General features: G+C 41.1%; 1 protein-coding gene across 1 annotated transcript in view; it reads left to right on the forward strand.

Moving 5' to 3' along the window:
* Window positions 1-23,200, forward strand: part of tiam1a (TIAM Rac1 associated GEF 1a) — a 51,231-nt gene that overhangs the window by 8,130 nt on the left and 19,901 nt on the right. Inside the window, exons 2-14 of the mRNA XM_082549989.1 lie at window positions 6,498-6,592; window positions 8,050-8,705; window positions 9,514-9,800; window positions 10,890-11,162; window positions 11,241-11,472; window positions 12,797-12,969; window positions 13,524-13,748; window positions 15,396-15,581; window positions 17,538-17,684; window positions 17,885-17,959; window positions 20,465-20,635; window positions 21,871-21,975; window positions 22,956-23,037. Of these exons, the coding sequence (XP_082406115.1) occupies window positions 8,057-8,705; window positions 9,514-9,800; window positions 10,890-11,162; window positions 11,241-11,472; window positions 12,797-12,969; window positions 13,524-13,748; window positions 15,396-15,581; window positions 17,538-17,684; window positions 17,885-17,959; window positions 20,465-20,635; window positions 21,871-21,975; window positions 22,956-23,037 (2,605 nt within the window). The 5' untranslated portion in view covers window positions 6,498-6,592; window positions 8,050-8,056. The remainder of the gene's footprint in view (window positions 1-6,497; window positions 6,593-8,049; window positions 8,706-9,513; window positions 9,801-10,889; window positions 11,163-11,240; window positions 11,473-12,796; window positions 12,970-13,523; window positions 13,749-15,395; window positions 15,582-17,537; window positions 17,685-17,884; window positions 17,960-20,464; window positions 20,636-21,870; window positions 21,976-22,955; window positions 23,038-23,200) is intronic.

A 23,200-nucleotide genomic window follows, 5' to 3' on the forward strand; every position in this document is an offset into this window, starting at 1 on the left:
GGTGATCAGTTCAGACTTTATTCGTCACCACAGTTTGAACCCTTTTAGGCAAGCTTTCTTGTAATTTCAGGAATAGTTTTCCAGGCTTCTTAAAGGATATTCAGAGCTATTATCTGTATGTTCCCTGCCTTTTTTTGTTCTCTGTCAAAATTTCCCACACTGTTTGATTAATGGTAAGGTCCGAGCTCTTGGGAGGCCATCACTGATATTTATGCTTTTACTGTATTGGCAGTGTGTTTGGGATCATTAACATACTGAAAAATAAAAGTGCTGCCAATCAGATGCTTTGCAGATGGTATTGCATGTGTTAGTAATTTCAATTCAAGTCAGTTTTGACAATACCACTGACTAAAACGCAGCCTCAAACCATGACAGCGCATCCGTGTTGCAGATAGCTGTAGATACCTCACTCCTGACCTTTCCTGTTTATATCGCTGATGATTTGAACCCAGACATTTGAATTTATCACTCTGTAATTCCTGTTGTTTTCAGCCAAGTTCTGGTGTCTTTTCCGAGTTAAAAGTGTGTTCTTGACAGCTATCCTTGGACTGAGACTGTTTCTGATGAGGCTTTGGCAATCTGTAGATAAATCAGCTGAAGGGCACGATGCATCTCTCAGGTCAGATGTTTAGTGGAGTTTTTCCACCAAGTTTCTGAAGGTCTTGACTTTTTATCTGGTGGAGATAATATGTTAGGCCTGCCATGTCTTCTGCTGTCTTCTTTCTTACAGCTCTTTGGGATTCACCTTGGTGCAAAAATACTATTATATGCCTGTCAACCTGTGTTATCGTTGCCATTTTTTGGAGATATAACAAAAGAATTGTGGATAAATTGCACATTTCTGCAACAGGCTCCTAGTAACAAATCACCTAGGGGGTCAATTTCAAAAAGATTATTTGCTGTTGTCTGTTATATCTGGTGATCCCTTGAGTTAGGTTCCATTTATGATTCATAGATCAGTGTTAAATGACTTAACAAACAAACAAAGACAATGAAACTGAAAATTAGTGATTGCCAAAAGATTCAAAACTGTGAAAGACCTACAGAAAGACTGGAGAACTATTACCCAAGAACTTCTTTTAAAATCATTTGGAAGTCATGCTCCTTGGAGGCATAATATTTGAGACTTTTGTATAGTACTGTACTTGATTAAAAATAGTAACAGATTAGTTGTATTTTTGCCTCGTCTTGACTCCAATTTTTAGTTTAATGCGTCATTCTTTTTTCATCTTTTTCTCCTTCTTTTGACTCATCTTCCTCCAACATGTTTTCACGCCCATTTCTTTTACTCCTCCTCACATATTTGAAGCAGAAAATCACCACATGAATATTCAGTTGATTGGTTTTGATGACTGCGAACCGATTGTCTGCGCAATCACCATCTCATCAGGAAGGACGAGTGAGCGTTGATTGAGCAATGGCAAAAAAGGGGATGATTTATTAATATTTAACAAACCGCACACGGTAGTTTTTCACGTGCCAGTCAGTCCGCTACAACATGTGGTTTTGACCTTATCATGTCACATATTAACCTACAACAAGAGTCTGAGTTGGATGTAATACAGAGATATCTTGATCTTCTAGTGTAAAAGCCTTGCATTGTAATGGAGGTTAAATTGTGGGGTTTCCTGACTTTGAATTCATGCAGCGACTCCTGATAGTTGAGGTTGTAGCAGTAGCTACAGAGCAGAGCATCAAAATCTACACACTTTCATTGACTCTTTCAGGCTCCTCGCTCAATGGAGAGCGGGAGGTAGAAGAAAATCTTCTTTAAAATATGGTAATCCCTGACTGCACCCTGCTGCAGAGACAGTCAGCTGAAATCTGAGTTAAGGAGCATAGAGCGTAAGCTCTTAGAAAGCCAGAGGAGCGTATTTAATGAGGTTAGTGACACTTGAGGAGCCAAGCAGAGTGAATTGGCTGACAGTGAATTCCACTGGCCTTTATCTTTTTTTTTTAAACATGATCCTCGGTTGCCACACTGACCCCAAATCTCAAGTCTTTTACGTCACATTGCCAATCTGTGCTACATTTTTTTTCTAGCTTTCCAAAAACATTTTTTTAAGGAATTGTTTTGTCTACTAAAATAAAACCCAGTCTAATTTTCTCCGCTTCTGTGTTAGAGGATGACAAGCAGTGGGGAACATAGTGAATGAATAACAATCATCTCATATCCTTCCACTCCACTTTGTTCTGTCATCTCTGCGTTTTGCTTCTGTGGCCTCAAAATGAAAGCCCTCTTCAGGAAGGAATTATCATTTGTCCCTCGCCAGTTAAAAGAAATTAATGTTTGATTTAAGGAGTCGAGACTCGTGCTTGCAGCCACACACTGTTTGTGTATCTGCATGTGTGTTTAAGCTTAGAATTGGGGCGCGTGCCTTGTCAGATCCCGGAAGGATGAATAGAAGCTAATCTCCCTCTTCCAGGGAATTCTGCTGGTGATGTCTCAGGCAGTCCTGTCTCAAAAGAACTGTGGGAGTGCGGCGGAGCGTGCACTGCCGTCGCAACAATGGTTTAATGCTGATTTTATCTGTTGTCACGCTCTGTTTTGTAATTTTAACTTATTTTATGTATTTTATGACTATTGTTCCTTTTATTAATTGTGTTTTTTGTAAGGTGACCTTGGGTTTCTGAAAGGCGCCCTCAAATAAAATGTATTATTATTATTATTATTATTATTATATTTTCAAAAGCATATCTGACTCTTGTCTTGGCATTAGATAGACGTGGTTCCTCCTCAAATGTGAACAATGTGCCCACCTATGTTTGCAAACAGATGCATACTTGTGAATAACCCCAGTGATTCTTATTCATTTGGACCAAGAGGCTTCCTGCACCCAAACATGCTCTTATTTTGGTAAGTTTGGTGGTTTGCTAACATGTGGTGTGTGCAGGTGCGCATGGAAAAAAAGAGGAGCATAGAGATCCTCTGATAAGGCCTTGTTGTCACATTCCCATGGCAGTCTGTCTGGACTTGTTTTTGGATTGAATTTTCCTCCAATAGTAATTCCTTTTTTTTTAACTCCCCAGAGTAAGCATAAAACCTCACTCCGCCAAGTGGGAGGAGAAATGGTAACAATTCAAAGAATGTGAGAGGTGCAGGAGAAAGGCCTCAGGGAAGGGTGATTCCAATAATCACGTCATGTGTTTTAGAGCTTCGTGGGGGGTGTTGTAGTTTGAAGATGTAAAGAAAGGTCAGTCAAGCTGGGAGCTTTTCTGGTTTCAGCAATGTTTAGCGTAGTCACTGTTGCAGTCTTTAGCAGAGATTGGATTTATTTCTTTTGATCTCCTTTTTTAAGCATCATTTTTTAGGTTTTTGGATGAAGCACATCTAAAGAGTGTCGTTAAGGGCTTCAAAGCGGCCCAAAAGCATGTGAGAGACTGTTTGCCGCCATAGAAGTAAATTTGTAAAATACTATGATGTCGTGATGAGTTGTTGTCTTTAACAGTGAGCTCAGTGATTCACTTGTGAAAATTCAGTGTGTCTGGTTGCAACATTTTTTTCCAGAATACAGTCAACACAGTGACGAGATGAAAGACAACAAGTGACATGTTTTGTTTGGCTTCAGTTGCATACAGTGTAGAGCTACATCAGCATCAGGTACAGTTTGCGTCTGCTGAGCTGAGCTGTGTGTCACGTAGGGCGGTGCTGTGAGACAGGTGCAGAGATGAAAAGATTGGCAGGGGAGAGTAGGGTGTGTCTCCTTTGAGTGTGTTCTGACAGGCCTTTGGTATTTTTCCAAAAAGTGTGAGTGCATGCTGTGACTCGGAAAAACCAGCTCTCATTTCTCTTGGGATCCTGCAGGTGTGTCTGACTGAAAGTGTGCGCCTGCCTTTATTCCACAGTACTCCGCCGTGTGCCACAGCAAACTACGTTCATGCGTTAGGTGATAGACGTGCGGGCCTATAGGTGTTGAGCAACTGACTAATGCAACAGTCACAATGTGGCACAATGAATGTGACAGCTCCAGTAGAGAGCTGTTATCGGCAGCGCAGGTAAAAGGAGCCTCCAGTCCCGGTAATCCTCGGCCCTGTGTGGTTTGTAGTCAGACAGATGTGAGTGCTGCTGTTTGTGACATATTTAGACAATGCTTACCTTCTTTATCTTCAGTTGTGGAGATTAAATATGGAATTTTGTTGTCTCCAGTTTTCTTTCTTTGTCCCCTCTGTGTGTGTGTGTGTGCATGTGTGTGCTTGATTGCGAGTGGGCATGTGTGCATGGTAATGATGCTTTGGCGGCTGTTGCACGGTGCGCCGTGGTAATACACTCTCCCGATGCGTTAATATACTGCGAGAATGAGAGGCTGAGAGAAAGAGAGCGAATAATTATGTTTCCCCTTTTGTCTCGGCTCCCTCAATTAAGCCTGAAGAGAGGCAGACTGAGCACATGTCTACTTATCCTCTTAAAGCTCAGCAACAATAGGACCCCCCAATTTCTCTGACTTTATCTCTCCCTCTCACGCCGTCTTTATTTCTTCCTCCTTCCCATTTTCTCACTTTTCCCTATCAAACTTCTTGTCATACCCCAGTATTTTTTCCCCTCCCTCTCTGTCTGTACCAGACTCGACCTCCCCCCACCCCTCTTCATGTGTTTCGCCTCCAGCCTCGCCTCACCTCTCAGCTCTACAGGGGTTTAACAGAGAGCTCTCCCTCCTCTCCTTGTTACCCTTCTCCCTCTGCGGTGCCTTGCTGGGGGGCACCGGGAAGAGGAAAAATGAAGAGACTAAACATTTTAGACTGTACACTGCCAGAGGAAAGGCAGTGGTTTGATTTCCCCTGTGTTTTGTCACTCAGGATTGTGTTGTTTGTTTGACCCCTGTGCATTTGTGTGTGTGTTTTGCACCTTCCCGACATAGCCTGTATGTTATAGAATATATGGGTTTGCAAAAAGGATGTAAATTCAGTGAAAGGGTCATCAGTGTTTTTGTGTGTTAGTGATTTGCATTTACTCCACATGTTAATCTATCTATAAAGCACTCCAGCTGAGACAATGAAGTCCTGTTTTTATAGTAATTGTTAAAAATGAACCAGCAGAGGAGCCATGAGCCCAAAATGAATATTCAGCCTATTTTTTTAAGGTGGGTGGGGGGCAGCATGTGGGTCGGCCTCAGTGGGACAGAGGGTGTAGGAGAGATGAGATATAAAGGACTGCATGAGAGGCAGGAGAGCTGTATCAGGGTCAAGTTCAGCTTATGTAACTGCTTCCCACAGCTGGGGTTGGGATGCGCTGCACTAGCCTATCTCGGATGCGTTTGCACACATGGTGTTGTGGTGCAAAGTCAGAGTTGAAAATCCTCTTTGTAGTTTCCATCAGGTTTCTGATCAGATGCCTTCACTTCTCTTATTGTCCTGTTTACTTCTTGTTATCTAAAGTCTCATTTCTGTGTCATTTCCCAGAACTGTAACACGGTTGACTTATTGTTTTTGTGCCCCAGAGAATTAAAAAAAAAAAAGATTACTGTATATAGAACAACAACACTAATAGAAAAAAATAGCAGCTGCAGTCAAAGTTTAGTAAAATTAAGATTTTACTTAAACCTGCAACATAGACCTCGGGGGAACAATTGATGCTTTTGCATTCGAAAAACAGGTGACTCACCAGATGTGGTATCTCAAAACAGATGCTCCAAACAGTGCGCTAGTGGCCATATGCTTTGAAAGTACATTGTTGTACATGGCAACACGAGGGCTTTCTTCCATCATTTTCCTGCTTATTGGCTTATCCGGCTGCAGTCAAATGCGTTTGCAGCAGACTAACTACTGGGCAAATGTTCACAACAGCAAGCATGTTTGCTCTTGCATTCCTTCACACTATACATAGCACATTATGGAAATCTCGGTCTACTCTACGCAGCTCAGGGCTGGTATTAGAGAAAATTAGGTCGTGTTGGCATGGATCATTTAATTGAGTCTTAAGCACAAAATCGTTCCCATAGCTTCTTTCATCTTCTGTCATTTTGCTGTTGGTGTGTATGTGTGTGCGCTTCTCTTTGTCTGCACCGAAATAGGGGGTGTTTCCCAAAATGTTTTGTGCACACGCCGGTACACGTCTGCGTGGATTTGGTGGGCAGTGAGTTTCAGGGTAGAGTTAGAAGAAATTGTGGTTGTTTGTGAGTCCCCCCTTCCCTTCCCCCCAAAAAAACCCTTCAGGCTCAGACAATACGTCTTTTCTTTGTTTCTGATGAGCTGTTTATATGTGTGCATTTGATTATTTCTTGTTTCTCTGTCTTTTTTTTAGTCAAACTGCATTATCTTAAAAACCATTGTGATTTATTCCCTTTTATCATCCACATTCATATTCTACAGACCGTCTTATATTGCATTCTTCACAGCTGCCTTTTCAGCTTTACTTGACCAGCTTTATGTGACATACTGGGCAGGTACTCCTTCCTTCTACTTGTCTTCTCACTTCTTCTCTGTGTGCGTTTGACACATCAGGTCACTTTGAAGTTGTGAGAGCACTGCTAAAGATCTCTCTCTCTCCTTGTTTCTGTCAGGGCAGACTGACACCACCGTATGAGGATGTGTGGAGGATTATGGGATCGCAACGCTCTGATGCGGGGAAGCTGGTGATGTGGCTGCTTAATCATCGGTAACTACAGTTTTCACACTTTAATGATGCACAAATCTCCAGAAATAATAGATTTTTAAGGACTGATAGACTAAACAAGCAAAAAAACAACTACTTTTTAAGGCAGATTTTTTCACCAGTGTCTTTGCAGCTCGAGCCCACACTGAGAACCTGATGGTGTGGGTTTGATGATGTGTGACTCTCTGAGGACAAACTGATCCGACAGCCTTTGACTCAGCACTTCCATGTGCTTGTGTAACAGAGAGATTGAGGTGAAGTGGGCTGCTGAGATAACTTCATGATGAAAATAACACAGCTCTAAAGTGATTTCTTTGATTGTTTTGATTCTCTGTGTTGGGAATATAGTTAGTGCATAATTTCAACACTGCTCAGGGAGAAAAGGCGCTGCAGTGCATTTGTGTTGGAGTTCAAAAGTGCACTGGCAGAACACTTAAATTAGTCAGAGTTGAGAGATTTATAACTTCAGCTATTTCATTTTTTTGAATATTTTATAGGCACTTAGAAAAGCAAAGAAGGTTTTGATGCATTATGAACAGCAGGCTGGGATAAAATGGAAAAGCAGGAAACTTTTAACAAACCTTTTATATAATGTGCGTACACATCCAAGCATGCTGTGCAAATCAAATGAGACCACTGATACTTTTGAGCCATAAGTTTTAATGTGCCATCAAACCTCTCATGCAGCACACTGATCTACTTCATTACCAGCAATTTAGATCTTGCAGAGGGCTGGTTCAAACCTTTTTACTTTTAGAAGTATGGCACACAAGGAATATTTGTTTAAATGTTTTGACATTGCAATTAAAAGACAGATTTGTCAATTTAATATTGATTCAGAAACAAGTTGTATATCTAAACCACTACTTTTGCCAGTTGTGAGGTTATTTTTCTTCTTTTCTTTTATCAAAATCGACTGACCTTACATAGATAGATATTCTAGTACAGAATATCTGACCAGGGGTCTGGCACCTGCTTTGAGTATTTGACAGTTTTTGTAGTTGAAATGAACACATTTTAAGGCTACTAACAAAATCTCAAGGCCAGACGCCTCCTTTAACAGAAAGGACTGATTAAGTTTTTAAATCTTTTTTAATTTTCTTATTTAATTCAAACTCTTTCTTCTTTCTTTGATCTCCACAAAGCAAGTCATCCATGTACAACAGATGGCAGATATGCGTGTTGTCTAAAATCTGTGCTGCTACTTGTGAATTTGACAATGTTCACTCACCATTAGATAAGACACCAGCTCCCATTTATGCAATTTGTGTGTGCTAATGACTTTCTGTGATTCATAAACTTTGTGCATACAAGTAAAGATGCAAATATATTATCTTATACCGTATGATGTGGCAAACATTACGGAATAATTTTAAACTACTTTTGTATCTGGTTTCTGATCTTTTAAGAAGAAGTTGTCTAAATTATGTAATATGCAAACTTTATTACTTGATCCACAGTTGAATCATGGGAAACGTGGAGAGTCAAAATGGAGAGAGTAGTATCCATGGTGATGTGCCGAGACATCTCTCCCGTAAGCACACGACCCGCTCACTCCGTGTCTCCAACAAGCAGCAAATCAACCGCCGTTCGAGGCACTCTTCCTCAGTGAAGCAGAATCACAGAAACTCTGAAGCCTCAACCCGTTCCTCCAGCACCCCGAGCATCCCTCAGTCCTTGGTAGAGAACGGACTAGAGTTTTTCAATGCAGCAGATGAGTTTGACAAATTTGGCATCAACCCTCACTGGACCCAGCGCGTCGCTATGACAATGAGGCCGGAGTCCTATCAGCACGATGATGACCCCTTGGCCACGCCGACTCCCGAAACCTCAGAGGCAGACACCATTGCCCAGGATGGAGGAGAGGACTCAACGGGGGAAGGGGACACTATTGCAGAGGAAAGGTTCCTGCAGCAAATGACTGAAGGACCCCGAGAGGGAGCAAGTAATAAAAAGAAGCGATCAAAGTCAGCAGACATGTGGAGAGAAGACAGCTTGGAGTTTTCTATGTCTGACCTCAGCCAGGAGCATCTGACCAGCACAGAGGAGATGGTCGATGGAGGAGAAGAGGAGGAGGGGCAGTTTAGATGCCCTAGAGGCAGCAAAGGCAGCACAGGTGAGAATGTACACAGAAGCAAAAGCATCATATTTACCGGTAGATTGTATAGACCTGCAGAAAGCATGTGTAGTTTTCTCATTCAGAAATGTAGACATCATTAGTGACAGGATATGTGGGGCCTATGCTTTTATTTGATGACTTGAAGTCTTCACCGACATATTTTCTGATACAATAGAATTAAAATATATTTCAAGATTTCTATTTGTATTATTTAAAAAACAACAACAAATAAAAGCAAAAGACAAGACAATGTAGCTGTCCAAAAATAACGACAGCTACACTGGTGATGGCTAATAAGTGGGGGGAAAAAAAGTTCAGGGGAACATGTTCAAAGCTGTTGATTTGATTCAGTGAACAGGTGATGAGGGGGAGGGTAGTGGGAAAATTGCAGGCACTCACTGAGTAGGGAGAAAATGATCTGAGAAAATCTGCTGATTGAAGGTTAGCTGCCATCTATCAGTTGCAGCAGTTCAACTGATCACAGGGTTGTTAGCTTAACTGGTTTTGTGCAGGAGCTGCAGGGGTTCAGTGTGACAGCAGGCGGTACCTGGTAACTCAACCGCTGAAGGTCTGAGCACTGCCATAGGTGGTCGTCTCATTCAGAATAATGTATGGGTTTGCCTCACACACACACAGATTCATAATCACTCAAGAAAAATCACAGACTTTCACTGAAGGACACAGGCACATATGGAGAAGGTCAAATGTTTCAGAGGTAACTGAAAGTACCTGACAGTAATCAGAACTCACCTTGCCCACAAATACACACTGTGCTCTGCAATAACCACCTGTGTGTGTGTTCCAGGCTCAACTGAGAGGGCATCGTCTCTGGACCATCTGTGCAGCCAGCAGAGTCCGGGCTTCAGGGGGCAAAGGAGCCGTTACATAAAAAACTGCAGAGAAGCCGAGTGCGACGGAGACGGGGAAGTGGAGGAGGGTTTGATGTCTCCAGCAGAGGATGATGGTGGGGGGTATGGAGCTTTCACGCTCCCCTGCCGACGCTCACACTGCCTTTCTGAAGGCTTGACTGGGCTCGGTATTCCGGCTACACCTTGCCCTACCTTCCAGGGACGACGCGCACAGACTACTCAGGTATTTCATGAATATATATACCGATAAGTATTGAAAGCAGATGGAACAGGACTAAGGGTAAAAGTCTTCTTGCTCTATTTTTTTCCAGTATTGGAAAAAATACAGACTTCTAAACTTAGAATAATTGAGGACTTTGTTTACCAGTGCTGTCCAGGAAGTTCAGGGGCATCACAGACATGACACCAGTTCATCAAGTAATTAACATGTTGTTGACAACCAACGGAATTTCCTGTCTGTGCTCTGGACTGGTGTATATGCATGTTATATCTTTGCAAATCCAAGCATCCAAACATGTTTGTATATTTGTGCAGTTGGGAAGAGGATTACACAGAAAGATAGTCAGATAGAAAGTCACCGTGGGACTTCTGCTCACATACTGAGCTTTGAACGACAAAGACATTTTGAACTTTGAACTTTATCTAGAGGATTTTCTTTGTCATCTTACTAAAACAGATAAAATCAAAGGGTAAGAGGAGGAAAGTAAAGTTTATGTAACGTTCATGCAGGTAAACATAAAAGCTAAATTAGTAGAATAAATAATAATATCCATGCCTCCCTAGTTGCCGTGCGTCACTGATAAAAACAAAGTTGCTAAACAAAAAGTACCAAAATACTGAACCAAGCTTTTCTTTCAATGCATTCCCAGAACCCCCAAGCACCCTTGGATAGAGATCGCCATAAGTGCTTATTATATATTCATTTAGTCAGGCTGAGGGGGTTGTTAGATATAAATAGACTGACAGCACAGCGAAACAAAAAGAAAGAACAGAGGGAGACTCAGTTTGGTGAAAGCACAGAAAATTTCATACTCAAAGTGGAAAGCCTTTTTTTTAAATCAGAAATTCATACAAAAATGAGCACAAAAGGATATTAAAGTGCACTTATGCAACTGCCAACTCATGTATACAAACAAAAGTAAACCCAGAAACCGCTTGTGCAGCCTACGCTGTCAGTTCTGTGTGAGAGAATTAACGTCTTGTGTTATGCAGATTGAAGCTGTTACTTCTCTGTCTGATTTTGTGCAAATAAACCAGTTTCCGTCCATTAATAATGCTTAATCTGTTTCTACCCTGTTTTTCTGGATGACAGGACATCTCTGGTGTTTTAGGCGAGGGGAGCGAGTATGGCGACAGTGGGATTGATGGCGTTGCCCCTGAGATAGATGGAGAAGGAGAACTGCTCTCCCGGCGGTGTAAGGCCATGTCTGCCTCTTTTTCAGTGTACTCAGCTACAGAGAGCAGTTTTTTTAATGGCAGCGACAGTGGGAGCAGCAGCGCTGGAGGAGTTGACGGAAGAGGAGGCGAAGGAGGCAAGGGGGGAGTTTATGAAAATTTCCGGAAGGAGCTAGACAATCAAGCCTGGGTTAGTTACACTTTTCCTATGTTATTAAAATATAGGTAAATTCCGTGTATTTCTAATTCCTTAATCTTTTCTCGTCAGACAAATCGGGGCCGAGACTGCACAGAGGAGGCAGGCTCTGCTGTAAGTGATGAGCAGAGTAGCGGCACACTCAGTAGTATGTATCCGCCTGACACTCTGATTAGCTGTGCACACGGCACAGTCAGGAAAGCAGGGACTCTGGCTGTGAAGAACTTCCTGGTTCATAAGAAAAACAAGAAGGTGGAACCTGCAGCGAGACGCAAGTGGAAACAATACTGGGTTTCTCTGAAAGGTGTTGCACAGATTTTCAGCACTATTATGTTTAATGTTTGTGTTGGATTTTACCTGCGTGTGACTGATAGATAGGCAGAAACTGTAAGGCAGCAGGTGTCCATCCAGCTTCAGTCTGAGTACTTTATGAATGCTTAACTAAGCACAATTGTTAGTACATAAAAATGCTTCTGCACCTTTACTCTTTTGGCTGCTGCCTTTAGGGGTCACCACACTGGATCATCTGCCTCCATCTTACTCTATTTCTAGCATCCTCCTCTGTCACGCAAACCAAGCATGTCCCTCTTCACTACATCCATGAACTTACTATGTGGTCTTCCTCTTTCCTTCCTGCCTGGCAGCTCCTTATTCAACATCACTTTTCCAAAATATCCTCTGCACATGGCCAAATCATCTCAGCCTTGCCTCTGGAACTTTATGTCCAAATCCAACCTGAGCTGTCCTGCTGATCTACTGATTTCTAATCTTTCTATTCTCTCTCCTTCCAGCAATAAAATCTTAGCATCTTCAGCTCTGTCTCCTGTGTTTGTGTCTGCTCCACCGTCTCCAAGCCTTACATTATAGCAGACCTCACTACTTTCCTGTAAACCTTCACTCTCAGTCTTGCTGCTATCCTTATCTCACACATTACCCTTGACATTTGTCTCCACCCACTCCACCCTATGTGCATTCCTTTCTTTAACACCTCTCTTGTGCCACATGTTTGAGTTGGCACAGATTTTAAGTTGAATGAACTTGCTGCCGCAATCCGACCGACACTAGCAGCTTCCTGGCTTGTGGCCTCTGTGACTGGGTTTCAAATGCTTCTGCAACTAAGAAAATAATCTTAGTCTCATTCAGATAACCAACCCAAAGCTGTTTAATCTTCCATACACTCTCTCTGCTGTTAAACTACATTCATATAAGCTTTAACACATTCCCTGCCCTTGGTTTTCACCTCTGCTGTCCTCTCTCACGCTCTTCAATGCAGCCTTGCATTTTCCTCCCCTCAGCTTCATCACAATTTAATTTTACGGCGAAATCCATGCCTAATCCGATCCTGTCCTGTTGAAATGCATAAGATAGAGCATCTCTTCTATGCATCATGCTAAAAATAAATCAGTCTTATCTTCATAATGTAATGTTATAGGTTTAGTTGTACTGATAGCAAAATAGGTTCATGTATTAAACTATTACGTTTTATAATCGTTGTTTAAATAAAGTTCAGGGAAAGGAAGGATGTTTAAATTGATTTAAGGGTACTTATTATAACCTCTGTAAAAAAACAAAAAAAACATATTTTTGTCTTTTTTTTTTAACTCCTTTCTTTTTGTGCGTTCTTCAAGGCTGCACCCTCTTCCTGTATGAATACGATGGGCGTTCAGGTATCGACCACAACAGCGTTCACAAACACGCGCTGTGGGTGGAGAACAGCATTGTCCAAGCTGTACCTGAGCATCCCAAGAAAGACTTTGTCTTCTGTCTCAGCAACTCAGTGGGAGATGCTTTCCTCTTCCAGGTGAGAGAAGCACTGGAATTTAAAACATCGGCTACTCTTAAAGCTGAGTTGGCATGACAATATTTTATGCAAGTTAAAGTTAAATCAGGTTGGCATTCATGCATACAGGTCAAGTGTTTTTATATCCTGTCTTTGTTATTTGGTGCTACTGTACATACCAGCATCAAACATAAAGAGAAACAGGAAACTGGAAGCTATTTTCCTCTAGGGGATTTGCATGTGGCACACCAATACATGTTCATCATGTGCTGGAGATAGGCAGCCCTGTGTCCTTGTGTTTATGTTTGACATGTTTAAAGGCCACGCTGTCACACCGTGACAGTGATCCACCAGACTGACCATTGTGTAATATTAAAATCTGTCTATTTATATTCATGACAGCTCTCCTCACTGAATGGGAAGAAAGTAATAAAATGATGATGAGATTATAATGACCATTTCCTCCCAGAGGCCGATATTGGAAGTCATGATTAAATTCTTTCAGCTGTCAGTTTCTTTATTTTATCTGCTCACTATCGTTACTCACTTTGTCATGGTCCCTTCCTTCTGTTCAGACATCAGGCCAAACAGAACTGGAAAACTGGATCACGGCGATCCACTCGGCGTGTGCTACTGCTCTTGCTCGGCAGCACCACAGGGAGGACACCGTGCGATTGCTGCGAACTGAAATCCGCAAGCTGGAGCAGAAGATTGATATGGATGAGAAAATGAAGAAAATGGGAGACATGCAGTTGTCCACTGTCACTGATGGCAAGAAGAGAAAGACCATACTTGAGCAGGTATGGGGTCAATCGGGTGGTCGTTTGGGGCTAAAAGTGGAGCTAAGTGTCAAGGAGTCTGACATACTGAAAGTGGTCAAACAGATTAAAGCTGTACATGAGGTGGTGGAGCATTACAGAAACAACACCTATGAGACAAATGCCCTTTAATTTTGTCATATTATTGCAAATTAATAACACTTTATGCCCATAAAATGCGACTGTAGGGAGGTTTGTTATCTCATGGCTAAAAACCGTCCTCACCTCTTTATCTTCCAGTTAATTTGAATGAAAACACCTGAAGGCAGTTTATAGATGTGACTTAAACTGCACCGACACTCTCCGGCACTGAAATCATTGCACTAAATCATCTTTACAGCATGCCGTCATCCAGGCAAAAATGCTCTAAAGCAGCCTTTCCAACCAAAAATGGTTTCACTTATTCCAGCTGGCGCTCATTTAGAAACACATGCGAGTCCACTTGCACGCAGTGCATACAGACACATAGCACACAGGTAAACCTGACTAATCTTTTTAGATTCAAGAGGTCTTTTAAGAACATTGCAACTTTTTCAAATCTTTTCCAGAACCCGTTTTTGTTCAGTTTCAAAAGAACATTGATTTAGGCTTATTCCATGCAGGATGTCTGGAGTTGCTGGTGATGGTAGCCAGTTCTGACTGGAAAATCTTACAAAAAGAAAAAAAGCCTAGAAGTGTGGTCATTAACAATAAGCCTCCTTGTCCTAGCAAGTCTTTGCATCTGTCTTTATACTGGTGTTGTTGCATAATGCTCTTTCTATTTCTTGTTATATGTAACATAAAAGGAACTAGAAAGCACTTAATCCTCATCAAGTAAAAGAGCTGCAATTTAAAAGGAAGCACTTTGATTGCCTGCTGTAAAGACATAGTAACTGAAACTGTGGCATCAAAGAAGAAAACAAGCCTCAAGCAGGGTTTATGTCATTGACTGACTTCTTTCAGTTGAGTCACGGAGCTGCCAATAAGGATATAGTTGTGGGAAAAAAAGAAAATGGGGATTAACCACAGAGATAAAGAAAAATAAAAGATCAAAAAGTGGAAAGTGTGGAAATATAATGACATATAAAACATATAAGAATTGTTGCAATTATTTGAATGATAATTATATTTATTTATTTTATCTGTACATATTTATGTAAACTTTATAAATAAATCTGAGGAGAGGTGAGGGGAACAAACAAATGTGAAAAAACATTCAAACTTCTACTTCCGTAATTCTTTATATTTTTTAATTGTGTTAATATTTTCACACTTCCACATAGGTGACCACGGGAACTAATGCAGCGTTAAGTCTAGTTTTGTGTTTCACTGTGAGTGTGTGTCCCCGTGTTTCACCTCCCACGGCCCACCCTGTGATACATTGCACGTAGAACAGCAGGTCACCAACTGGTGGGGGCTGTGTTGGTGAGTAATACCTCTCCACAGGGGCTGCAGTACTCCCACATCTCACTTCTCCTGAAACAGCCGAATAACCACCTAACACAGCGTCGGTTCTTTATCTTTTTATTTTTTGTTGTTGTTCTCATTAGAGATAAAACTGAATAAATCTGGATCTCATCAGCAAAGTTTGTTTATATTGCATAATCACACACGCATGACTTTTTACTCTGTAATCTCTGCTGCTTATAGATCTTCTTGTGGGAGCAGAACTTGGAGAGATTTCACATAGATCTCTTCCGCTGCCGCTGCTACCTGGCAAGTCTGCAGGGCGGTGAACCTCCCAATCCCAAACGCCTCCTGGGCTTCGCGTCACGTCCCACAAAAGTTGCCATGGGACGACTGGGGATCTTCTCTGTTTCCTCCTTCCATGCACTGGTATGATTAGACATGTTTAGTGCTGGTATCTGACTATTCACTCCAGGTGTTTTTCAGGTTGCAATTTTTTAGTAAACTTGATCGGAGCTCATGAATCCAAACCTGAAAAGTCAGACTCACGTGTCTCTACATGTTCCGTGTAGAGATTGCATGAGAGGTTTCCAACTGTCGACCCTCAATAACAGCCCAGCTTGAAGAGTGGGTGTGTTTATCTGCCTGTGAGTGCCTTGTCACATACGCCTACTGAAAGCAAGAATTACTGCTTGCCTCACAAATGTTCAAAGAAATAGATACTGCCATATACCCCAAGGTTATGAAACAAATGAACAAACCAGGTATGCTGGTTTGATTCTCAGGCCCAAAGTTAGCATGAGCGCTGTAAAGTGGAGTGAGTTTTTATCTGTAACACGCAATTAGCCACAACATTAAAACTGGTGAACAAGTGAATTATAGCAATAATTTTCTCATTATAAAGATTTTGTTTAAGTGATGGAATTTAAGTAGATATAAGTAAGTGCCAGCTCTCAAAGTTGATGTGTTGGTAGCATCAAAAATGTGAAATGAACACCTGCATTATTTCTGCTTTCTGTCATAGTGATGCATGCAAGTTTTTTATTCTAAGTGTGCAAAAACAGCTGTGACTCTTAAGCCTAACACTCAAGGCTAAGGTTACATAGATGGTTTACTTTAACAAGGTTCAGAGATTCAGACTTGGGTAGCAAACACACACCACATATTAAAATGTATCACATACACGCTATCCTAAAAGCTTGAGAGAAAAGTGAAAGCAAAACATTCTACCTATAAATCCTCTCTGAAACCCAAGTTATTATCTCAGTGCTGCAGAATGTACAGAATGAAACCCAACCTGATCTCTATGCGATTGTGTGTCATTGAGCTGTAAGCTCTGCGTAGTATCATCCAAAGAAGAAAGAGCAAAAACGAAGAGCAAAACATGGAAAACATTTCTCTACAGAGCAGTTTTATACGAGCAAGGTAACGGATATGCCAAACATACACTAGCACGCACACACAACATCAAGCACTGACAGTGTTTTGTGTGATTGGTCGATCAATACAAACTCTTTTAGCAAGCTAGCATCCCTGAGGCACTTTCCCACAAACAGGCTTAACACTCTCTGGCCCTTGCTCCCCCTCCTTTTACTGCCTACACCCTCACTTCCTTTGTTTGTGTCTCGCTCCCTCAGTGTCTTCTTCTCCTTATCTGCCATATTTTATACCATCCTTTTTTATGTCTCTCCTGTCCCTTTCATATTCTTTTTACTCTATTTATTACCACATCCCTTCTGACTAATTTGAAATGTCATTATTGCATCGCTTAAATATGATAAATGTGGCATATTTATAAGGAGAATCACATTTATAAATACATGTAACGCAAAACTACTGAAATGAAATGAAATGCAATTAAAATAATTGTTCATGGCTACTAATTAATGAATTGCAAAAATATTCAAATGAACTCATTTGTCTTGCCTAAAGGGAAATATAATTGTTCTCTCTCTCAGCTCTGGTATTCAAAGTTTTTGGTCACAAAAGCAATATTTCTGTTTTTTCCTTCATTTACTTTCTACAGTAGATTTGGGCTGTAATAACAGTATAAAGGCCTCTCATGTGGGGAATGAGAAGATGAGTCTAAAAAGTGGTTTAAGATGTTATGTTTGAAGTGTACGTGTCTGATGTCTGACCAGCTCTATACTAGTGTAATGCATAGTTGCTCATACTATTTGAGCTCTGATTGAACCCAGAGAAGTCAAAAAACGGGAACGAAAAGTTTCCCTGTGCCAAGTCGTAGGTGACTGAAGGGGATTAGAGGTTGAAAGTATTCAGTAGCTGCTGCAAATGATTGCTTTTGTGTGTCAAACTGTTTTCATTCGGGTGTTAAAGGTGTCTGTTTCATTTCTGTTGTGTTTTCTGTAACTGTCACTGTCACAGGTGTCTGCCCGTACAGAGAGCAGCATGAGAAGGCGGAACCAACCTTTCCCTCGCACCTTCAGTAAACGTCGAAGCCGTTTCTCCTCACTCTGGGGTCTGGACACCGCATCTAGGAGAAAGAGCAAAGGACACCCTTCAATTGACCAGGTACGTCTGACTTTGAGTGACTTTGCAGTGCTTGATGTTTAATTGAAATCTGTAAAATTTGATTTTGGTGAATAAATATAAATACTACTGCAGCTAAATATTGTGTGTTCGTAAGTTTATGCTTGAAACTGCTTCTTGGTGTCAAAGTAATAACTATACTTATGTGTGTTTTAATTTTGCGGTGCTTTGTGTTATTGCAGGTGTTTGCTGATGGGGCGGAGCCAGTGAGAAAGTCTTTGCAGAAGGTGTTCGAAGACTCCTCCAGTGAAAAATCTGTAAGCTTTTAACTCTGTTTGTGTAAAAACCTACATTAGATTACATTTTGTTGTCGATGTAATATTTTATGTCTGCCCTCTTTTAACATTCCAGAAGATGAAGCAGTTTTGCTGTTTCTGCTGAACATTAAGTAATAGTGCAGCTGAACGTCTCCTCACTGGGTGAAATTAAGTGCTAAATACATATAATCCAGTATCAGCGTGTTCCCACTTCTGCTGTACAGTGCAATCATTTCCCATCAAGAAATTAAAGGGAGTTGACAACCACATTGCACCATTTACAGTAATAACCTCCCTTAGGCTAAACATGAAGCTCCTCCTCCCTTTATTAGTTTGGTATTCACCACAAATCAGCAGAGTTCGTGTGGCTGTGGACTCATTTCTTCTCATTGTTTGCTTTTTGCATACACCAAGAGGAAAAATCACTGGAGCATCAGATGAATCTTTGTTCTTGTATAATGGGTAATGGGCTTCTTAAGACCCCGAGGCCAGCTACATCACTAGATTTTCCACCTCCTTTCACTTAACTAAGATCCTTTTGGGGCTCTGGCTCTTTGCAGGGTGGGTTATCTAAGGGAAAGCACAAAATCCCTGCACCCTTCTGCACCATTGAGCATTTTTTTTAGGTCGTTTTTAAAGCCCTTGCTTTAATATTTTCAGACGTTTGCTTCTCTCCTCGATGAAGAGTGATTGGAGACATTTGCAGACTCATAAAGCTTTAAAAGCGGCAGAATATCTGTGTCTCTCTCAGCGTCATTGGACAATGCTCAGGTTTATTTGTGTTGAATAAACAACCCTTGTCATCTTCTGCAGCAGTTTTTTAATATTCTGAGCAGTGTGGACAGAGTCCCTTTATTTAATTTGCTTCAGGCAATTCCATCATTATCAGTATCAAAAAGGCTATCAACTGGAGGGATTTTCTGTCTGCTAATCCCACAGAGACAAATTTAATCTGATATGTTCACATCATTAGTGTTCTGACGTTTCAACAAATATGCAGACATTTGCTACCATAGGACTCGCTGGTTTCACACCATCTGTGTTCTCTTGTAACTGCTGTACTGACCACACTTGCACACAATTGCAAATAATTAGCTATATATCATAAGAAAGAAAAACATGTTTCCTAAGACAACCATATCAATGTAGTTTTCCAGTATGCGACAAATCTATATGAATTTTAAGGAAAAATGTCCAGTTGCACATAGGTTGTATAGGACAAGCCTGCTGGATCCATATTTTATGAGCACTGGTAAAAAGCACCAGAGATGAGGAGAAGAGAAAAGATAGGCTTTAGTCTGAACCAAGCAGACAGAAGCTAAGTCTGCAGCAATAACCTGCTCTGGCAGTGCAGGCCCCCAGTGGCACAAAGAGAGATCAATTTTTTTTTTCCACCCACGCCAGGCTTCAGCTGGCAGTGTATGGGATGACTGTAAAGAAAAGCATAAGATGTAACGTGCTGTAGTTGGCAGTAAACTAGAGCTGGAAATGCTTTATCAGTGGCAAAGATTTTCCTCATTGAGCATTTCCAGCAAGAATAGCTCCAAATGTTCACATCTGATTGACTTTCCCAGCTTTAATTTGCTGTTTGTTCTGGGGAATCCCTTTGTTAGCATAAGCTGGAAAGGAGAGTTTAGCAGGGATCTGAGAACCCCGCCGCCCCACACACACCATCACCACCCTCCAGCAGAGGCATCCTAGATAGGCCAGGAGGGGAGCCAGATGGTGCTGAGCAGGACTGGGAGTTCAGGGAGTTGGGGGAGGTACTACTTACAGGCCCCCCAGTCTGTTGTCTGTCTGAGATAATGTGTGCGCGTCTGTATTTTGTTTGCGCATGTGGCCTGTTTGTGTTTGTGAATATAAAAATGTGCTGTTGCATGTAGTTTACTGTGGCTGTTTCCCTCTTTGTTTCACTTTATCTCTACCACGCAGATTCACACACAGACACACACGCGTACAGATACAGCCAAGTCGAAGTTCATTTCGACAGGGACCACCGGGCCTGATTGTTAACTGCCGGCAGATTGTATGGCGTGAATGAAAGATGGGGAGGAGAGAGCTGATGGAATGATGTACAGATAGGGGGAAAGGGCACCAGAAGGAGAGGCAGTGATTAATTGGAGGCTGGCGTGATAGAAGAATGAAAGAATAAATGCTGTTACTCGATAGGTGGAGATATATTACAGATGGGGGGAATAGAAGCCAGCAAGGCAGCTGACAAGGCTGCCAGATTGTTGTAGGTCAGACTGATGGGCCGAAAGGTTACAGATTATGCTTTAAAAACAGTAACACACCCATAAAAATGCAAGTGTAAGCTATATAACATGTGCTACATGCAATGCAAAAAGCTTGTACTGCAGTACAAGTGTCATTACTGAATTACTGTTTGTGAGTTTCACGATTGCATTAAATCTGCCTTGTCTGTTTATGCTTTCTGCCACTGCAGCTGCTCAAAGATGCATAAACTTAAACTTGCTGAGTGTCTGTGCTTGTTTTTATTTTCAGAAGGAGAGAGAAGCTTCTGTGAAAAGTCTTCCTCAGCAAAATGTAGACAGTGATATTTGGGTTCCTGAGTACCTGAAACCCTCCTGGGTGTGTTTGCCGAACAACCAGCCCATCCTGGCCGTCATACAGCCCGGAGAGACAACACTGGAAGTCTTGAACACTGTCTGCAAGGTGGGCCATTAAAAACAGCATTGATAATATTGCATTACCAGAGACTGCACATAAGAGAAATGCATTTTACACAGTGCACTGCATATAATCACCAATGTAACACTGATGTACTTTAGATTGACAGTTTGCAAAGTGACAGACTGCACAATGTTTCCTCTTTTTATTGCATACACAGTAGCACTTTATAATACTGCAAATTTTAGTATTGATCCAAAGTAAATACAGGGCCAATATTGCCAATACCAATACAGTCACCGATACTTTAAACCTGTAAAGGCAGCTGAGAGAATTATGTCATGATTCATGTGATAAATCATCATTAATTAGCAAATTCTCAATGGATTTTATGATCACTAAATCATTTGTGATTTGGAGGCTTTGGAAGTGTGGCTGTCTGTCACCCACCTCCAATATGCAGCTTTATTACCTGCTAGCTTGCAGACGCAGAATGACACACACAGCATTCAAGCGGCTAGGAATGCAATTAATTCTTCTCAACAGCTTTTTCAAAACACAGGCAATCCCCAAGGTATTAAGAAATTAGACACAGCCCTGTAGAGAGGTCAGAATACCATTAAGTTATATGAGGAAAATGAAGATCTGCCATATTACTGTCAGCTGTCATTGTTGACAGCACATTGATGCACATTATCAGCGGTTCATATACGGTCTTCTTCAATGTACATATATGAATTTGAATGTAACCGAGTTCTTTCAGTTCTACTTCTATGACAGTTCTCACAGAGTCACAGATCTTTTAATAATGCTCTTACCTTTCAGGATACACTGTATATTGCTGTCATTCACAGTCCATCACTTGTTTTAACTTCATTACCTTTTCTCCTTAATTGGCTTCAGCAAGAGACACATAATAGGCGTAATATTGCCTAATGACGCATATGTGCATGCAAGTCACAAACGTAACAGAGTGAAGCAGAGCATCCATCATCATCATCGTCCATGATTTTGGACCAGCATGTTAGACAGCATTCCCCAGCACTATTATTAAAACTCAATATAGGGAATGTCTTTTTGAATAGAGTTCCAGTCATTTGTTGAACTGATGTCAAAGTGGACTGAAATTTGAAGTATCTGTGGTAGGCGGTGGCATAACATTTTAATGACACACTTTATGTTGGTTTCTCTTTACCTTTCTCCTTATTGCCAGTCACCAGATACTTTAAAGCTTAAACATGTACTCGCATGTACAAGTAATATGTTCTTGTTGCCCCCAGACCCATAAGATCGATCCCTCTGGCCACTACCTGCGTTTGAAGGTGCTGGTTGACAACCAAATACTTTATTATGTTCCCACATTTGAAGAGGACATCTCCGATCTGGTGAGGAAATACACACTAAGCCACATTAGATATATATTTTTAAGTAATAACCAGGTGAATATCCTAGGTTTAAATATCCATATAAGTTAATCAAAGACATGCAGCACACATTATTATGCTGTTTGTGTGATTCTAAGTTTATTGCAGTATGTTATTTGGATTTGCCATCTTCTTATTCATATTTTTATTGTCAGATATGGATGAATGCTTGTGCATTTTTCATGAGTTGGTTGCCGTTTTGATTTGCCGTGCATACAAAATCACCAGGATGGAAAAGAAGCACTATTGCATAAACTATAAATTATGCAAAGTAGCATTTCAAGTCTATTGTGTGCACTACGAAGTCGCCGTTTGTGTTTGTGTGCGTCTATTTATCATAAGAACAGTCACACTCACTGAAAGTCCCCACCACCACCGCATTATTCATCTGCTGTAAACCCCAAAACAAATCCTCTTTTTGATTGCGCCTTGTAGGTGATACACTGAAATCTTTCTCAAAGCACAATCATTTTTATAACTCGCTCTTTTCCTCAAGAGCTCTTTTATCTTCCTGCTTTGATCAGTGAGTCATTTCACCCGCTTTCATCCTTAGTCTATGATATTACGTTATTATTTCTCCTCAGTGAAGGCTACTACACACTGCGGACTTCTGTTCCTGTCTGTTGCTGCATACACACAGCTGTGTCCATGTTCTAGGCTTTTGTGAGCTCAGGGTCTTGTCTGAGCACCCACTCACTTCATAGCCCTGACCTGGATTTTGACCCCACAACCTTCAGATACAATTGCTTGGCTAAGGAGCCAGAATAATACATGAACCTGTTCATTTCTTATTAATAACAACAGCATGACCTTGACCTTATCTGTCCAACAACACTGCTACCCATCCATTTTTCCCTATATATAGATATATCTATCTCTATTTGTTTGTTTCTCTTTAATTACAATTATTTATTTATATATGTGCTGTTGTGTGTTTACAGCTCTACAAAGAGATTGAGATTTATCCCAAAAGTACCAAAGTCGTCCAGTTTGACAAAGCCGAGTTCTGCAACAACGGATATGGTATGCTTATTTCTGACAATAGCAGTCAGTTCTTGACACACCCATAAATTCTGTTTCAAATTGATTTTCTAATGGACTTCATCTAGTCATGCTTTGTTAATGAATAAAAGGGAATTACCCAAATGAAGGGCACACATGATATGGAGTGGATTTAATTGCTGTG

This window comes from Aulonocara stuartgranti (genome assembly GCF_965226115.1).
Source record: "Aulonocara stuartgranti genome assembly, chromosome: 10".
Classification (NCBI taxonomy): Eukaryota; Metazoa; Chordata; class Actinopteri; order Cichliformes; family Cichlidae; genus Aulonocara; species Aulonocara stuartgranti.